Below are 19,851 nucleotides of genomic sequence, written 5' to 3'. Positions count from 1 at the left end.
ACAGTCCTCAGAGCAGGGACACACCCCGTGTGCTCCTGATTCAGGCAGGCAGAGAACCACGGCCTGCTGTCCAACCATTCAGTGCACACACTTCCACACAGCCTGGAAATGACAAACACAGACTCACACATCAGTTTGTTTAGCCTCAGATCTGGAAATACAAGCAGTAAAAATCAGACATCTGCTGAGAATGAAACACAAACAGAGCGTTCAGCAGCATTTTCACCACCTCTGATCTAAAAACTGAATCCACCATTAGGTGCTCTGTTGACTCTGGGAACTTGCCACTTGTTGTAGTTTGACTCATTTGATAAATCTAAATATATCCAGTATTTAAGGTAAAAACAGACTCTGTAACATCTCTTCAGTCTGGTCAGCATCAGTGCTGCTCACGGTTCAGCCCTGTGAGCCATGAACCCCCGACAACACGAGGCTGGAATCTCACACGAGCCACAACACGTTATGCTTGGTCACCCCAACATGGACGAGAGTTAGAGCTGAAATCTGGCCCCCTGAACAGACCGCCATGAAATAATATGCACTTCAAAATCAATTCTGCTGCTCAGCAACGGGGGAGCTCTAAATGTAGATCCATTTTGGGGCTGAGTCTCATTAATTGCTCGTTCTCGGAGCCACAGAAACACACATGGATGATAAAGCTTAAGATATGTAGGAACTGGATGATGGAAAACCAGCGCAGTGAAATCTACTTGATCTCGTCTGTTATCTGGATGTTTTTGTCTGACTGGAGTCTACTGGGCATATTAGTCCCGCGGGTGCGTCTCATCGCAGAACAAAACAACAGGTGCAGAAAGACCATCAGGCTGTTCAACACACACGAAGAGATCACATTAAAACATATACCATTTGCTAATTATGCATGTGCACATGCCTCTGAGCCTGTGCATCACCTTCCATAACTCGTATATGACGCTCTCTACTGGTCCAGTTACATGCGACTGCTGTCACAGGCTAATCTCTGGACGTCTGCAGTCTATGTTTCCATCTCTCTCTTGTTCTCTTACTCACACCTGCTTGGTCTCATTTTTAGATTAGCCAGGTAGTCGGTTACATAAACACTGGTGCTGTGCACCTTTATTGATCTGATGATTTGATTCGATTATCCTGTCAACGATTTGATTCGACATCACGATGCATGATATAAGGCTACTTTTTCATCACGAAATAAAAGCAGTCAGATAAATATGAACTGTCTATGAAATGTCTTTACATTATAAACCAAAGTAAATAAACTCGCCTGCATCGTAGAAACGATTATTTCCAACAGCCCATAATAAATACTGTATTAAATCAACAACACTGACCAAAACTTCTTTTTGTAATAGAAACCCCTGAGTGGAGCAGTGTGTGACACGTGGTCCGCCATGTTCGGGAGAGGAGTCACAGAACCAGGTCGATTCGTGCTTGTTGACCCGTTCGTTTGATCCCTGTATCAAACAGAAAGACGTGCACGGCATCTCCATAGCGACCTGTGATGAATAAAAAACCAGCCTTAAAATCTTAACTCAAAATGGATTCTTCCTTCCCTCATCATACCTGCATCAATACAACACTTTTAACAGTTCCACCTTTTGAGGAAGACATAAAATAATTGGACTTTTTTCACTACCACGTGTGTGAAAACACGGTAGCCTTACACTGACAATGGCGAGGGAACAAATGAGGGATTATTCTGGAGGTGTGTGATGCCTCTCCTGCAATGAAGTTCCTCACACTCCATTCTGAGTGAATGCAGGTGACTCGGGGAGCCTGAGCTGATCCCAGAATTCCTCATTATCCGCCCAGCAGGGAGGATCAGATCCGCTCGCTCTGTCTCCGAGCATGCTCGGCCCGGTGAGACGAGACCCAGAGGAGCACAGTGCTGGGCCATCGGGGGCAAGCCAGGTCTGCTCATTATATCTAACTCATCCTTGGCATCTCTGCAAACCAAGTGCCACTTAGTTCCCACAGGAGGGGTCTGGGCTGGATCACTGACGAGATGGCAGAGCAAACAGCAGAATGGTAACAGGAAGAGCTTTACATCAAAAGTCACGTGTGGACAAAGGCCACAGGAATATTCTAACGTTTGATATTTTCAGGTTAAATATGTGGGATGAATGGTGTGATCAGCAGCAGACTGACTGATGAACTGACACAGGAATTAAAAAAAGCACCTTCGAAAAGACTTCCAAGCTCAGGATTCAAATACAACTGCAAAAACAACAAAAACATGATATGGGTGTGGTGGAGCCTAAGTACAGTGGGTATTTACATATTTATTTGTCAGTGGATGGAATAAAAACCTGTTCTTCCTTTTTTTTTAAACAGTAACTGCGAAAAATTCACCACTGTCATTTAGCTTGCAGGGCAAGTGCAAATACATAACTCAATGAATAAACATACAATTTGAGTGAAGCGTGTTGTTTCATTTATCAACTCTATTTCTGGGATAAATGAATGCAGCCTAGCACAGCAGGTGAATTATGCAAGTGCAGAATCTTAGGCCTTTGGCTAGGGGCCAGTGCCCTCCATTTCCCTTTACTTTTTAAAATATTCTCCTAAGTAAACTCCGGGGCCAAAGTGAGTGCCTGGTGATACGGTATATGCAGATGTAGTATCTTCCGTTGCAGTCACAATTAGCCTCAGAGAATGGGCACAGCGCCAGCCAGCACTGGTCTCAGCACATCCGAACCACTTCAGGTAAACACCACAATAAGCTAAGAAGCAGAAATTAGAAATTGTTTTGTACCGCAACACAGTTGCTATAGAGACTGTTGCTAATTAACTGCACTCTACCCCAGGATAACAAAGGGCTTAAGGGCACTCAGGGCGGCTCCTCTTGTGATGAGCTCTGTGTATGGAACACTATGCCGTCCCCAGGGTCTCTCAACTACAAAATACCTGTCTCCTTGTGGCCAACTTTCATCTCAGATGCCATGAGAGGTTTTGTGTGCTGTCTGTCTGTGTCGCAGCACCACAGCCTCACCATTTTAGATGAACCCCTCTCCTCTTAAAAAGACAAATCAGTGGATGTTTCAGATGAATCCATCCCCTGTAGCAGCGTGGAGGACCACTTCATTTGTTACTTATCTCTGATGGCATTTCAAAGAAGTGCACTGCTAACACAAATGGAAATCTGAGGCATCCTACAAACATTCACATGGCAAAGAGAGCATCTTTGTTTTTAATGGGGTTTGCATTTCATTTACTATTTTTCCAGATGAATAGTAAAACTGCCTGTATGTATCTTATACTCCTGCAGGATAGGATTTATGTCAAACTGCTAAAATGTATACTGCAACTAAATACGGATTTTTATAATATTAGTATTTCACAGTCGATCGATCACACTTGTCATCGTCACAGGGAGGTGGCTTCGGGTTAAACAGGACAAACAAAAACCATTTGTACACAAGAGTCAAAAGCAACATCAGTAAGCACAAAAACTGTAAAAATGTCTGAGGAATGAGGGAAAAAAACAAATTGATTCACATTCCAAGCATTCCTCAAAAGATTCACACACTGAGTTCATTGTCCGTTTCAACGCTGAGGTGATCAAACTGGCTGTCTCCTTCAGCTATGGTCTTATTGTCTATTGTTCTTTGGATATGGCTACAAAATTCAAAAATCAGCCTCAGTTTGAATGCAGGCGTCAACATCATCCTGTTGCTTATAAATGCCATTATTTCTAGAGATAAAATGACCAAGCCGCGCCTCTATCAGTGTCCACACTGTGCATACTGTGGAACTGTACACAAATAACATTTCCATTTAAACCGTTTACATTTATCAAAAATAAAGCATGGCTGCTCTTTTTCCTCTAAGAAGGGCCCATGGCACCTTCCCGGCTCTGGGGGATTGTCACAGTTCATGGCACGATGGAACTGGCACTGGGATGCAGCAACAGTTGCAGGGCTGAACAACGAGTGCTGTAACCAGAAAAAGCACTCGTACATGAGACTGATCGCAGTCCAGTCCCACCAAACTCTCACATGTTCAGGACGAGGAGTGCATCCACGACTCTGCCTTTAATCTCCAAAAAATATCAAGGAAAAAAAAAAAACACATCCACAGCTCTCTGTGCTCTGCCACAACATGTAACCACATATGAGCTTTCTCTGCTGTATATGTTCAGTTTCTACACTTGAAAATGTATGAAAATCAATTTACTATTCACCCCATATCTTACAGCTCTGATTCAGTGAGACAAGGACACACAGACGAAGGATTCTGCTACTGAAGAGACGACGTGTAACCAGATACAGAGCACATCTGGCAGGACGAACGTCCGCAGTCGTCTCTTCAGCAGATTTTGAGGTGGATTCAACACCACAGAAACAAAACATTTCTTTGGGTTTGTTATTAGGGTTTTGAATTTCTCTAAAATAATAATCTTTTCAGAGTAGAGAGAGAGAGAAAACGTGAAAGACATTTTTCAATCTGTGAGTTATATCTTTCTGTTTAGAGGCCATTTTCAGGAGGCAGGGTATGGTGGTTTGCCTTTTGCTTCAGCTTATTCCAGTGACAATAATTGTTACCTGCTTATCTAATTTGGCTGTAAGATTTTAAAGAGAAGCATCTACAACCTGCGTTTAAGGTCGTACATTTTGGTGTCTGCAGTAAATGTAAATCAACAAGTATTTCTACTTGCTCCGTGAGAATATCTAACATGTTTAATGTTAAAATCTACCAGGAAATGGAGGATTTGCATCATTCGGAGAATGTCCGCTGACCAACAGCGAGGCCTGCATTTAGCACTGCTCATTTATAGCTGTAGAAAAACCGAATTGTCATGCTTTAATCCACAGCAGAGGGGCAGCTTCTCTGGCAGCTTCGCTCTGTATGGGGACGGGGGGAATTGGAGGAAGAGACGGTGGGGAGGGTCCTGTTGTCTGAGCCCACATCTTTGTAGTGGCAGCTGAGGGGTTTCACTGCAACTCCTAGAATTTACATTTTGTTTGGCCAGAGGGGTCACATGACAGCTGCAAGCGAATGCTCCGAGGGGCTTTCTGCTTTCACTTGACACTGACAGGCTGCGAGACGGTCCAACACCACAGAGAGAAAATATTCCCTCTTTCCATGACATCACCCAGCCAGGAATGGGGGGGAAGTGGAGGGAGGAGCGGGGGCACAGCTGGTGGCAGCCGCAGTACCATCTGCTACTGACTAATAGTTCATGCTGCTTTACTTATAAACTTGCACTTCTGTGAACCAGAGTAGTGGCTGTACGGCCACCATCACACATCACAGATAACTCTAAGTCTGACAGTCGTACAATGTTACAACCATGAGCTGATTCATCTTCTTCATTTTGGAAAATCTGTTTATTCACTGAACACCACTGTCATGTCTGTTTATTTCATATGAAACTACAGCCAGCAGTGAATCTGTGCAAATGCCTAAGAGAAGAGAAATGGCAGGCTGTGGTCTTCACAGGCGGAGGTGACGGGGGGAGTATATTTCCTGGCCAGGCACAGTTACTTCCTGGAGGCCAAGAAATTACACCTGTAAAACTGAGAGTTGAAATTTTTACACTTTTTTTTGTACAGATTAAACAAACAAGATGTAAAAAGTCAGTTAGTGAGCTTCACAGGTCACCGTTGTCAGCTCTGGACAGAGCCAGACTAGCTCTGTTTCCAGTCTTTATGCTACGCTAAGCTAACCAGCTGCTGCCTGTAGGTTCATATTTGAGAACAGACATCATGTAGCTCATAGTGAGAAAGCAAATATTCCACCAAATGTCAAACTACTCCTTTAAGCTCCTTCGGTTCTCACTTATTAGAAAATTATGCGACACAGATAACTCACACACACACACACACACACACACACACATCTGTACTCACCATACATCTTCCCCTCATCAGAGAGGATGATCTTCCTGCGTCCACATGGAGGATAGATGGCCAGGGCCTCCTGGAAGCTCTGTTCAATGTCAGGACTCCACACCCCCTCGGCATCATTGTCTACAGGCTTGTCTGCCGAGTCGCTCATCCTCTCCAGGTCCTCGGCAGGGCTCTCGCTGCCGCTCCAGCTGCTGGGATCAATCGTGGCGGTTGGGCTCTCCAAGCTGAAGCCTGGAGCAGACTAGGGAGAGACCTGGAATTCCCAAATAAACAAACACAACCAAACTGTCACTCTCCACAACAGAACAGCAGACATCTGCTTCTAAATAAAACAGCACAGCGCACGCTGTTAGCCGAGAGCACAATATGGAGCAGAAGCAGCCAAACAAACTTGGACATCAGCAAGAATGTTGTTGACTGGATTTACAATGGATGTTATGGGTTTAAACAATTGAAACAGTTTCTCTGGTAGACTTCTAGCACTTCCTTCTTACTAAATGACAGGACACAGAGGTTAAAACATGGTTAGGGCTCAGATAAATGCCTCAGACCATGATGGAAAGATGCCTGAAAAATGAAAACACTACACAGTTTTAAAAGGTCATGTGGTGATTACCAGATGGTCCACTATAACTTTTAAATAAAACGTGAATAAAGCTTCGTCTGACTTGTTTTTGAAACGCATTCTTCTAATGTCATTCTGCATTTTTACAAGCTGCAACAAGAACCACACCATAAATGTGCTACTTTGATTCTTGGATCGATAAATCTGGGACAGGAAATGAGAGAGCAGTATCTGGCACTCGTTCATTACCACCACTGCTGAGGTGCCCTTGAGCAAAGACTTAAATAAAACAATGCTGCAAAATGAAAGTAGAGAAAAATGTTTTCTGCTGCAACTGTGGCCACTAATCTGTGGAGGTCACGTCATCAGTCGGCCACAGCCGTCACCATGTGATGGTATACAGACATCACACACTCAAACCACACTGAGAAGCCAGGAGGGTTTTTAAAGAGGGCTGGAGAAAGAAGACAGACGTTTACAGGCTGCGGCACAATCCAAGGACCAGCCCCACTTTGTGTGCCGTACCGAGCTGCTCACACAACTGGAGAAAGTCTCATCTCACCAGCAGCTGCTGACAAGACCAACCAGCTCCTGGGTGAATCTGCAGCTAATAAACTGAGGACTGTATCATTATGCAGTGACGGCATCGGGAGCAGAGAGCGCAGCATGTCCAACAACATAAACCAGCAAATTATCCCACATAAAATGGGAAATGACTGTTACACAATGCAACTTCATGAATGTACAGATGAGACTAATCATTGCATTTTACTGGGCACCAGTGAAGCATGTGTGTGGTAAAATGAGACTGAGCAGCGCTGCGGTCAGTATACACTGTGTGGTCTTCATGAATGGAGAGCATTCTGCATGTAGTAGCATGAGCAGCCACAGAGTCCAACCCAGGACTTCAAGAGACTTTTATTAACGTGGTTAAATTACATAAGAACTGGCTTTGTAGATTCTGTGTTGAGACCATAGGTCGTTTATGATCTGTACGGAAAACAATGGACGTGTTTTTGGGCTGTGCAGAGCCTCAGGAGAACGTACAGGTGACAAGACTTCAATCAGACAGGTCTTTGAACCTCACAACCAGGCAGAGAGAGAAACTATTAATTGACCTTTACAAGGAAAAAATACCATAAAAATAGAAAGAGTGTCAAAGGAGGCAAACACAGCTCAGACAAACAGGTAAAGTCAAAACACAGAACTGTCCTGACCTTGCTGCAAAGCACAGCAACGATACACAGAGCAGAGACACATCTTCTCAAAAGCAAGTTCCCAGAGAGGATACTCAAGGTAACAAGTGGTGAAGAAACCCATGAGGCGCTGAAGAGGAAATACACTGATGGGCTGTTTAAACTGGACTTGTTTTTATGTGTCGGCTGTAACTGCTCCCTCACATGTGCTCTGTTGGGTTTATTTCTTTCACATGAACAAAGTAAGAACATGATTGTAGGTTTGGGTTGTGAGCTCTGTCAAACATTTCAGCGTGCACGACTGTACGGTGGCTGAATGTATCTACACTGACGGAGGACTCCAGCTGTTGCTGATGTGCTGCTGCCGTCACCGCAAACACAAGATGAAAGACGACTTCACTGCTCCTCTGGTGTAAAATTATTCATCATTATTAGTTTTATTTCACTGAGTAACACGTCCACAGTGTAGGACGTTTGGTCTGTCAGCTCTGGACCAAACCCAGAAACAGACTGGACTTTAAAGCTGCTCCCCTTAACTCACTATTTAACATACTTTAATGTTTTACTTCCTTTAGAGAGAAAAAAAAATCACTGAGGTTTTTCTGTCTTCTTAATCTCTCCACTCTTTCCAGACAACTGCTTCCTCCCTGAGCAAGATCCTATTCAAGCAGCACAAGCTGTCAGGAAGTGGGAATAGTAGCATATGTTTCTTCCAGCATGTCAGTTCATGAGGGGGAAAGGGGGGGATGGGAGCAAGCTGTTGGGGGAAAAAAAGCTCCCAGAGAGCAGAGGGAGCCTTTACTGAATTCCGTTTTTGTGTGCTGACTGCTGACACTGCAGAACGAACTCACAAACTGATGAGGGAGGGGAAAAAAATTCCCATTTCAACCACTAAAAGCCTGGGACTCTTTCTAGACGTGCTCCTCTCATCCCAACCAAACGATGGAGCTGGTAATCACTTCCAGCTTACATTTCCACGGCATGATGAGGTTCTGAAGAAAATATTTGTTTCTGTCCTCATCAGGTCCAAACACTGACTCACAGTGGAGTGTAAAAGCTTATGTTTAAAAATGCACAGATACTTTTTTAAGTCCTTCTAAACTTCTTCTAAAAATGATCTCATTTCTATCAGCTTTCTATTTTCCAGGAGCACTGGCTCAGTTTTCTTGTTATGGTTTGTTAAAGTTGATAAAGTGATACCTGAAGTCGCCCTCAGTGACTTAGTCTGTCTGCAGGTGCTTCCTCCCACACCAGGAAAATATGCAATGAATTATATAAACCTCAACTCCACTCACTGTCCTATCTGACAACAAACACGCAAGAACTACATCAGTGTTAAATAACTGCTGCTGAAACACACTGCTGAGAGTCTGAAAAGACAGATACAGTGTTTACTCGATGTAAAACTGAAACTGAAGTAGATCACTGAGAACATCTCACATCACTCTGCAACAGGTCAACATCAAAACTTCTCCTCTACATCTTTTACTCCATAAACTATGTTTCTGCAGAGGCTTTTTCTCTGATCAGAAATCAGTTATCTGTGCAAAGATCAACCAAGTCAACGATCTTTAAAGAAATGTTGTGCACCATCACATCATTTCTCATAATTATCCATGACAGTCAGAGCAGTCGAGATGATGAGGTATCACTGCACAACTCCTGAGGGAATCAGAGTTTCCAGTTTAGTTTAACTCACATGTGAAGTAGTGAAAGTTACACGGAGCCTACAGGAAACACAAAGCCTCTGAATCAACCACTGTAAACTCTGCATCAACTCCTGGAGCTCCAAAACCTCAGAAGACGTAACGCATGCTTCTGGTTTAGTTTGTTCCTAACAAGCATGTTTGATTTTACTGGTTTTAATGTGTTTGTTTGTCTTTTCTTATGATTTAATCAAACTGTCTGTCACGCTCGTTCACATCTATTGTTCCACTGCATCCTGATCTTAATCTCTTTGGGAAAACACTCTCAGTGAATCCAGATATCATCAGCGACAGATAGAAACATTATGTGTTAACAGGTTGTAGTATGTGTTCGCATTAGATGATCAATGAAAGATACTCCTTCATAGAATTTGACAACAAAGCAAATGTCTTTACCAACAATGAATCACTGAAGTAGATGAAGGATTCTTTTTATTGCCATTAAATGCACCATTAACCAATAAAAGTCACCAGAGGAATCTATTAAAACGCCCAAATTAAACCTATAGAAACGGTCTTTAATACATCTGTAGAATTCCATTACACTGAATGAAAACTGCAAGAAATCCAATATATTTTAGAGAGAAACTATCTCATGCAGCTCTCCTTCATTGTCAGTGTTGTGTAGAAAATGCTAAACTATTAGCAACATCTAATGAGGGATGTGGTGGAATATTGAAGGAAATGAGTGTCTGCACTGGAGAAAGAAAAGGATGTGGGCTGTTCATGTGTGCTCAGACAAAGAGAGTGCATAGCTCTGCTTTTAAACACCAGTATGAGTAAACAGAAATTCAACGTATGCATTGATCTGTTGAACAGATAACACTGTTATCAATATCCTTTATCACCTGAAGATGGTGTTTGTTGACTTGTCCTCAAGGTAAAAGTCATCCCAGTCCTCAATAGATTAGTTTCTTTGTATCCCATGACATCAATTGGATGCTTTTGCCATGTGCAACGTGTGAATAACCGAGCAGAGTTGTCAATGAAGACGGTCTCTTAGTGCCTTAGAATCTGCGGACTAATTATTTCTGTCAAAAGAAGGAACGAATGTCACCCACAGAAACACTTGTGGCTTACAGATAATTGCATACTTCTGTCTTTGTAGGGTGTACACCATAGAAATGGTCTTATTTGTGAGATGCGGGGTAAAGACGCCCGCAAAGCAATAAGTGAATGTGGTCGCCAAGCAGAGTAGTAGCTGTGACATGGCATTATGGGAAATTACACTTACCGTGAGATTACATAAACCACTCACCAAGCTGGAATCCAGCTCCTTAAATTAAGAGAACCCATTTCACCCATCAGACAGAGCAAGGTAATGAAACAGCAGATGAGAGGTCTCAAATGTAATTTTCCATGTGGAGTTCTTTTGTGCCGTTATCTCAGAGGGTGCAATAATGATTCTGTGACTGACTTTTGTGCACCCCATAATGGCCCACAGTAGTTAAGGCCACAGTGTGTAAAACTATAATTACCATGTGATTTCAAAACTCAACATTTTCTGCGTGTTATAAAGACATATCCTGGCCCCTGCATAATTGTAACAGCAATGTCAAAAGTATTCCATTTTGAGCAACACATAACCAACTATGAACATTCACAATGACAGACATTTCTGAAATTCCATTTAGTTCCTGTCATTAAAACAAATTAATTACCTCAGGAAAAGCATGTTTATGGAATGAAGTCTTTGACAGCAGGTCTCTGAGGACCTTGTAATGCAGTTACAGTGAATACAAAAAAAAAAAGAAATTAGTTTATTTAGAAAGCTTTACCACTCAAGGTAAAGCTGAGGCATGCAGCCTCGGTTTAAAATAAATTAAAATCAACAAAACAGGAACGAGAACTGAGCGTGAATCACAGCCTTTAATTAAAAAAACCTGAAGAACACACTTAAACTGCCACAGTTTCATTTAAGAAAAGAAAATACGGTGGATAGCAGGGGAAATCTGAATTACCTGTCACGTCAAAAACATTTACAGGCAGACTACAGTATGTCACTGAACTACGCAAGAATTTCTGGAAAAAACTATTGATTCTGTATTGGATTTTTCCTTTAAGTTTCATGAATAAATCTACAGCTTTGGAGCACAGATGAATGAATAAACAAGATTTTCAATACCAATTTCCGAAGGCCCACTGCAGAGGCTAGAAAGCTTGCTTATGCTGTTTCTTTTATTGGCAGAGGTCTAGTGTTTATTTCATGCCTCTTTGAGCCAGGAGGCTTAGGTGCCATGAATCTGTCTGATATCATCCCACTCAAATCCGAGAGGCCTGGATCCCACCACCCAGCAACCATCAGGCCACCGTGGGATCAATCTTTGTTTGCCAGAGAATGGGATTGATTTACAGGTTCTGTCAAAGCAGCCCTTTCTACCTGCCTGAGACTGAGAAACAGGTAGCAACAACATGACCTGGACAACATCAGATCTGTCAGCAGCAGCTGAAGGTCTGAGAGGGAAAACTGACTGTAAATATGAGAGACAAAAATCTCTCCATCAGGATACATCCCTGCCCTGCCAGCAGCACCAAAATATATAGAAAAAAAATACAATTTACCATTCAAACATGAAATGTAATGAAAGCTCAGAGGACATTTGCCTATCAAAAAATTTGCAGTGCATTCCAGACAGCATACGCCCATGTCACGGTGGCGTGGAGTGCGAGCGGAACACATAAAGCTCAGGAAATTAAAGCTGTAAATAAAGGTCCGTCAGATAAAGGATCTCCTGACAGTTATGAGAGCAGAGCAGGCCGAGGGCTGGCCACTGGCTCATTCAGGACGCGTGCGGATGGGCATGAAAAAACAAATCACAGTGATGAGCATGAAGGCCACCATTTGCATTTGGCTCTGCCAATTCACACCGACTTCCATCTCTGTTCTTCTGCTTCTGCTGCCGTCATTTATCCTCTTATATACTTCTTTCTTTCTGGTCTCGTCTCATTCTTCTTTTTCCTCTCCTTTCTTTTTTCCCCTGGCTACTCCTGCATTTCACACTGGACTCATCTGCCATAAAACAGCCTCCTGATGCTGTGCAGCCAGGTGAAATTAACTAAAGCAAATACATCTTTTTTCTTATTTACTAATTATGTATAATGTGACATTATTTTGGCTTTGACTGTGGGTGCACTGAGAACATATTTACATACAAATATTTCTGAGATATGAAGGTTTGATTTTATACCAACATACTGCACCTAGCTCTGAGAAGAGGAGCAGTTTCTTATTATCATTTATTCATTTAGTTTTAGGTAAAAGGTCGACCGCACAAAAAAAAAATCTGGTTACTGTTGAGAAAAGTCCTCATTAATCTTGTTCAGTACAGACCAAGTTACAACATAAATCTTCCTAAAAAGACTATTTAAACTCTTTAATAATAAGTGTTACTGGTGACTAAAGAAAGTGAACAAAGTGAAAATATTAAATGTGTTTTTGTCCAAAACAAACAACAATTCTGTGCTCAAACTATTGAATGAAAACCTGTGACTTGCTTGTATTACAGCTGTCCTGTTTACTACACCACAGTATTGACATGATCAGTAAACCATGAGCGAAGCTAAAACTAAATGAAAATCTTTTGTTTAATGTAGCAACAAAGATATTTTTCCAAATTCCTCTCCACGTGGGAGCAGGACACAAGATTCCCACAACAGTTACAGAACTGCAAAAAATGAATTTTCTATTTTTATGACTTCTTCTAGTTAATCTAAAAAAAAAAAATCAATTCTGAGATCAGTGCACAAACCAAACACAAACAGTTCTCTTGACTTGTATAGCTTACTGTAATTGGAATTTTTGGGACATTCGTTGGGTAATGAGAAATAAAGATCCAAGGCTGATAATTCTGTGAGACACTGAGTGAGTTGTTATTACGTTAGACTCTACTAAGACGCTACGCTCGGTCCTCACTGTGGCCAACACTGAAAACTGAGAAACTGAAAAGTCAATCACTATGATTTGTAATAAAATATCAACATGATGATGATAATACTTCACCAAATCTATAGTTCTGTCTGCGTGGCCAGCCTCTGATATCTTCCTCCTCTGTGCCACTGACCTCTAATATTGGACAAAATCAAAAACACTTCAAAGAGTCGCACTGCTGAACACACACACTGTGGCTCTGAGTCAGTCCAACATTCAACGGCCTGCCGCCTAAAATACTCCCAGGATTACCAAATGAATATTAACCCACAGCTGAAGATAGACCAACAAATGCACTGTATTCAGTTTGGCTGAAAAATACATCTGTATTTAGACATTTGCGTCTACAGCAGGGATGAAGACGCTGAGGTCAGAAACTATAAGATGCAGTTTTTGTTTCCCTGTAGATGCACACACACACATACAGTTAGTTCTGGTCTGGATCACAGTTGGTTCCCCTGTAGTGAAGCCCACACCATCACAACAGATTGCAGGGTACACAGATCCACACACAGCCTTATGTAAACCCTCGGAGCGTAGCGTACTCAAGCAGCAGAAAGTGTAACACTCGCACAACTGCTGCAACAGTCGGTCGATCAATTAGTCAATTGACAGAAATCAATCATTTCTTTTTTTTTTCCAGAAAACACACCAAACTGTCCTGACCCAGCTTCTCCAGTGTGAACAGAATCTTCTATGATTTTAAACTGATCATGTTTGGGTTTTGGAAAGCAAGACGTGACGACACATCTGGAGTCAGTAGATTAATCGAGAATAACTGACGACGTATGAGAAAACAAAAGATAATGACAAGACTCTTCGTTGTAAATGTCTACAGTCTGGGTCTATTAAACAGACTAAACAGAGAGAGAGAGAAAAAAAAAGTTTGGACAATACCGCTCTCCACTGCCGAGTCCCGGCTCGGATTCCAAACTAATTTACCGGGCACAGCCTGCATATTAATGTTGGGAGCTTACCCTCCAGTCTAACTGTGCCTCCTCTGAATCCAGGGCACCTTCAGGGCAGAGAGAGCCGGCCTGATCTGTGTCAGCCATGATAACAACACAACAACCATTGATGAAAGGTCTTGTGGGAATTTATTACAAGCAAGGACTGGGGAATACGGTGCCAGGGAGACTGAATAACCCACATTTGAATACAAGCCGCAAATTATACACAGTTTCAGCAAATGAAGTGACTGTGTGCCTTTGTTCATGGGTTTCTTTTCACTAGTGGGAAGCTGAACACCACCACCGCTACTATGGCCACCACTGAGACAGGAAGTTGTTGAAGCCGAGATTTCCTGCTTTCATTGTGGTTAAGAACTCAAAATGTTTATAGTGGTTTCAGAAACTGACTCATCTAATGATTCATGGAGTCCGTATTGCTTTTCATCTGTGAGTGATCATGAGGCAGCTCATTTCTTTGTCTTTTTGTTCAAATAAAAATAGGAAGAACCGCGTACACAGCGTCTAAATAACTTCTCAGGCACGTCAATAATAAGCGGTCAGGACATTATGTATGAAATGCTCTTTTTTCCAGTGCAAATGATTGAGGCTGCCATATGGTAAAAATTATAAGACTGTAATATTAAAGTGGTATGACTTCAAAGGGTGAGAGAAGCTCAATCATTCGGTGCTTTATGTAAACCTGGAGAGGCTCAAACATGACTGGTTCCTTCTGAATGAAAAGGAAAAGTGTGCTACTACTATGGACTGGACTCAAACACAGGCTGTCTTCCATAAGTATGCACACAGAGAAAAAACTGTGTTGCACCACTAAGGTGGTTGACAGGGCCAAAGTGCATTCGGTAGCTGGCAGTCATTTTATGGCTGCAGTACTGAAGCAGATTTACTTAGATGACGTCAGTGGCTTTGAGCCAGCTTTTCCTTTTTGGTGGCACTCTCCGCTGGCCTCAGTGGGCCCTGCTCAAACTGCTGAGCAGCAGCGCATACTCTAAAATTCCCTTTCTAGACCAGGGTTTACCTCAGGGCACACACAGTCTGGAAGCCTGCAGGAGTGTCCTCTTTTTTAAAGCTCGCTTTGACCGTGGAGAACACTGATGTTTTGATGTGATTCTGCTCCTGCCACACATCACATCTAATTACACAATTAATGACTCGCTGTCCAGATTCAATTACACATCACAGATCTTTTTCTAGCCTGAAATTTTCAGAACAAAAATAATAATATCGTGTATTATCATTTCAATTAAAATGTGGGACATAATGTGTTCACATTCCCATGAGGAATTTAACAGGCCCTTACTATTAATAGAGCACATGCTTTTGCTACACATGCATTTGTATTTTCAGTCCGGACAAACCTTTATTTCTAACATCACTTGTCTGATCATTCATGTATGATTTGGATTAGCGTCCAAAAATATCAAAGCTGAGCCTTGAAGAATCTACAGTGTGTTTTAACAAAGGTGCAACCCACAAACCAAAAACCAAGACATAAACAGACTTTCTCCGTTTGAATCAGCACATCTCTCCTCTGCTGTGCACACAAAGCCTTTAACACAAACGACGACTGACAGTGTGATTTCTATCTCACAAGACATTTGTATAAAATCTACACTTAAATAAAACCTGAAGCCCAAACTCAGCATCAAACTAATACTAGTGGAATTAAAAAGCTTTTTTTTTAATGAGATTTAATCCTGAGAAAATAAACACATCACTGCTCTATGGCACCTGTTGCATGGAGCGCAGAGTACGCAGGTGCTTCCTGCTGGAGACTGAACCTCTAAATGTGCTATTAATCAAACCGGTCAGGAACCATTAGAGGTTTGTCTAAAATCTAAACTAATGACGATAATATGAGTGGTTAAATGCGCAGTCTGAATTCCTTCTTTGGGAGATAAAAAGGTGTCTTCATTCTGAGATTTTAGCATCTCTGAGTGTTTCCCTGACAGTCCAGGTAAGGCCCAGAAATCATCCCTGTACAATACGAAATGAGGAAGTTTATCTGCAAGTGCCAAAGGTAAATGGTCATATTCTGTCTGTTTTAAATTGCTGAAAATGATTCTGGTAAGGACTGATGTGTGTATGTTCACATAAAGCCAGGCTCACGAGACCCCGTCCCTGGCAGGAGAAAGCAATTCTTGATGCCATGTGTCTTTGAAAAGCACAAAACCAGCAAATACATGACAACCGCTACACAAAACAACCCTCAAACAATATTCAGCGTGGACGGCCAAAGAAAAGAACAGTCTCATTTTACTCTAAGAAGTAACACAGTCCACTGAGGGCTTCACAAAAGCACATTATTCTGTCCACACTTCACAACAGATAGACTGCACTCTGTGTAGTCCTGCCCTCAGACCTCAACCAGGGAACATAAAGGAACAAAACCTGAACCAACAGCGCATTAAAGTTACACATTGCCTGTGTAGCTTCTGTACCCACAACAGCACGGCCCTCTGTCACTCACATATTTATCAGAATCTGAGTTCTTTTTTTGCTCATTACTTATTTTACATTATGTAAAGAAACAGACTAATTATGACGACAATAGGTAATGCTGAATATGCTGCGTTAAGAAACAGGGGGAGTTTGGAAACTCCTAATTTCAGGAGTAAAGTCTCATTCGGTCAAACAAAGACAACATCCTATTCTTGCACAAATGTTATGCAGGCTTCCGTCCAACAGGTCCACTGGTTGCATAAGCCGAAAACAAAGCATCTATTTCTACCCCTACTTTTTTTTCCCCTTCCAAGCAAGCAGATTTACACTGTGACATGTCTGGAGTTACGCCTGACTGCATTCACACTGTTTCCTGGAAATGATAAAAGCTCCTTCACATTAATTAAATTAAAAGGTTTTTGCATTTTCTTTTTGTCTCTTTATTTTCTAAGTGTAAGAAAGAGCATATTTTAATGCTGTGAAGACAGAGGAGTGCAGAGAAGCAGCAGCTTTCACATTAAAAACATACAGGGGTGTGTGGGGGGGGGGGGGGGGCAAAAACTTCTGGTAGTAGTAGAGACAGAAAAGTGGATTTTGTTCAAGAACCTCTGTTTAAAGCTTGCACAGGTCTTTTTTCAGCCCACTGTGTTTCTTCTGCTCCAGTTTATTATAATGCAAAACAGCAACTTTCACAAAAATCAGATTGTGGAGAGGCAATTAGTTCTTTTCCTGAAGCTGGTGATGACAGATGAGTGTGAATGGAGAGACAGAACTTAATAAATCCAGAGACGTGGACGTGTATTTTATAATGCTTGGCTAAAAAAATGGAGGTATATAGACAGTTTGATTGAATCACAGCAGCGTATCTGAGCTGTGCAAACTGTGGCCTGATGACCTGACTGGGCTGTTTGTTCAAAGCAAACCAAAAAAATTTTAATGCAGCAAACATCCAGCGAAGAGTCAGAGAAGGAGAGGGGCAGAAAAACAGAGAGAAACCAAAGTCTGACACAAAGGGGGAAATCTCTGAGTGTTTGGAGCAACAGGGTTTACACCCACTTTTTAAAGCTAACTTTACTGAAGCTAATGAAAGCCTTTGGCCTCTTCTCATCCCTCCCTTTGCATAAAAGCCCGTGTAATTTAAACTCCACAAAAAGGTGTGTGGGTGAGGTGGTTGTAAGGAGTAAAACTCTGACACTCACACAGTGCTGCTCCTGCTGGCCTACAGTTGGGGGACTAGAGTTTTTTTAGCTGAGCAGGCATTTCCCAAAGTGGAGGGAGGAAAAGGAAAACAATGAAGGAAACCCCCCAAAGAAAAGCTCCACAAACTCCACCAAGCAGCTCTTAATTTATATAAACGAGCGCGCTGTCCTGTTACATTACCGGCTACATTTCCATTTAATGCGGGATAATCGATTTTAAAAACTAGAGAATCGCAACATGAATTTGAGCTCGTTTTCCTCCTCAACGACAACCAGAGGATCACGATAGGCCCCTTTAACGCTGTTTAAAACCTCCAAAGTAACACAAGAACCTGCAAATCTTTACAATCTAGAGCTCTGCCTTTGTCAAACTGGTAGTTTTTTGGACTAAAGTTGTTCAGGGAGGGACAGAGAGGAGCTTTAATCCTCCCCGCAACATGAAACAATAAAAGGAGTTTGATCTAACCTTTCCCTCCGGTTCAGTCGGTGTCGGTAGAGTTACAGTAACAACATGGAGACAGGCTGCTGAGAGAACAAGTAACAACTAACATGAAAAAAAAATCTTTATACTTACACAAAACTTCGATGTCGATTGAAAAAAAGCACCGTCAAACGTGTTGAAGCAACAAGTCTCTCCAGTGTTTTCTTCTTCGAGGTGGTCCGAAAAATGCTCCGGTGAAACCTCCAACAACTCCCGGCTGAGCCAACTACGGAGAGGAAAACAGCAACGTTTTCAACCGTCATCTTGTCCAAAAATTGTTAGGCTATTCGTTCAGTGCAACATTTTCACTTCATCCCGAATCCCACCGGGAGTTTCTGAGGATCTGACACCGGGCAAACGGCATCTGAGGCTTTTATAGGGGCGTATGATCGGGCTTCTTTTCAAAAAAATGTGAAAAATGTCAAAGATTTTTCGCTGCTATGTCAAAGCCATAGGCTACAACAGTGAGTGTTCAAAGTGAGCATCCTGTTGCAACAGCGACCAGAATCGGCCATCTATCTGAGCGCTGCAAACACACGACCTAACGTTACTTCACGCCATGGGATACATAGTAAACACCTGGATTAAGGCGACATTTTATCAATTGCACAGAATTTCCCCAAACACGTAAACTAAACCCCCACGAGCAGAAGTCTACAACCAGTTTGAATACCTGCAACTACCAATGAAACTTACCTCGTTATTGATATCTCATATAAAATGTCCCTTTCTTTTGGTAATGTGATGTTACTGGGTATTTTTAATACTATGTCAAGTTATTCTGGTGTTTCTGAGCCAGCCAGGAAGGTGTAGGTGAATCGCTTCGCGCACTGACAGAGATGCGAAGAATGCTCGGAATGAGAAGAGGAATGAAATGAACGCAAAGAGCGAGTTTGCGCCGGGGCGGAGCGAGAGGTGGCGTCATCCCGAGCCCCAGCAGCCAGCCTGGGCAGCAGAGAGCAGGCAGCGGCGGGGACTGGGAGGGTACTAAACATCCCGGGAACTGACGCCTTCAGGGCCACCAACAACCTCAGAATTTACAGCTCCGCAGCCGTGAAGCCTCCCTCTGACAGTATCGATCCGACTACAGCTATCGATACAGGAACAAAGTCCCCCTCAGATCACCTCGTCAAGCCCGCGTGGATTATTGTTAATATTTCTGGTTTGAAAGTCACAAAACGACCACAAGGAGAGGCAAAGCAAACACAAAGGGAAGCAAAGTGACTGAAGAGAGACACAAAATGACAACAAAGAGGAGCAAAACTACAACAAAGAGACTTCACAGACAAAAAAAACAACTAAAATTACCATATAGAGACACAAAATATCGTTAAAGATGCAAAATTCCAATAAAGATACAAAACTTACCTTAAATACATACACGACGACTTTAAAGTGACACAAAATGACAAGGAAGAGATGCAAAGTGACTAAAACAGACGCAAAACTACAACAAATAGACTGCAAAGACACAAAATTACTACAAATAGACTGAAAATGTCTTCAAAGAGACACAAGAA

The 19,851-nt window shown here is 42.2% G+C and overlaps 1 protein-coding gene across 13 annotated transcripts in view; it reads right to left on the bottom strand.

Annotated features, from left to right (window-relative positions):
- tead1b (TEA domain family member 1b) overlaps positions 1 to 19,363 on the bottom strand; it is a 52,948-nt gene extending 33,585 nt beyond the window's left edge. For 4 of the 13 annotated variants that reach the window (XM_051073603.1, XM_051073607.1, XM_051073593.1 and 1 more), the window contains exons 1-3: positions 19,028 to 19,362; positions 18,425 to 18,557; positions 5,847 to 6,099 (exon numbers count right to left, since the gene is read on the bottom strand). In XM_051073603.1, the coding sequence (XP_050929560.1) occupies positions 5,847 to 5,994 (148 nt within the window). In that variant the 5' untranslated portion in view covers positions 5,995 to 6,099; positions 18,425 to 18,557; positions 19,028 to 19,362. Of the gene's footprint in view, positions 1 to 5,846; positions 6,100 to 10,161; positions 10,345 to 18,316; positions 18,372 to 18,424; positions 18,558 to 19,027 lie in introns of those variants that run through there. The other 9 variants (XM_051073615.1, XM_051073618.1, XM_051073628.1 and 6 more) reach the window with 7 other exon arrangements.
- Positions 19,364 to 19,851: the final 488 nt, after the last annotated feature.

The sequence above is a fragment of the Lates calcarifer genome, linkage group LG2 (assembly GCF_001640805.2).
Source record: "Lates calcarifer isolate ASB-BC8 linkage group LG2, TLL_Latcal_v3, whole genome shotgun sequence".
Taxonomy (NCBI): Eukaryota; Metazoa; Chordata; class Actinopteri; family Centropomidae; genus Lates; species Lates calcarifer.
This window is presented reverse-complemented; position numbering and strand designations above follow the sequence as displayed.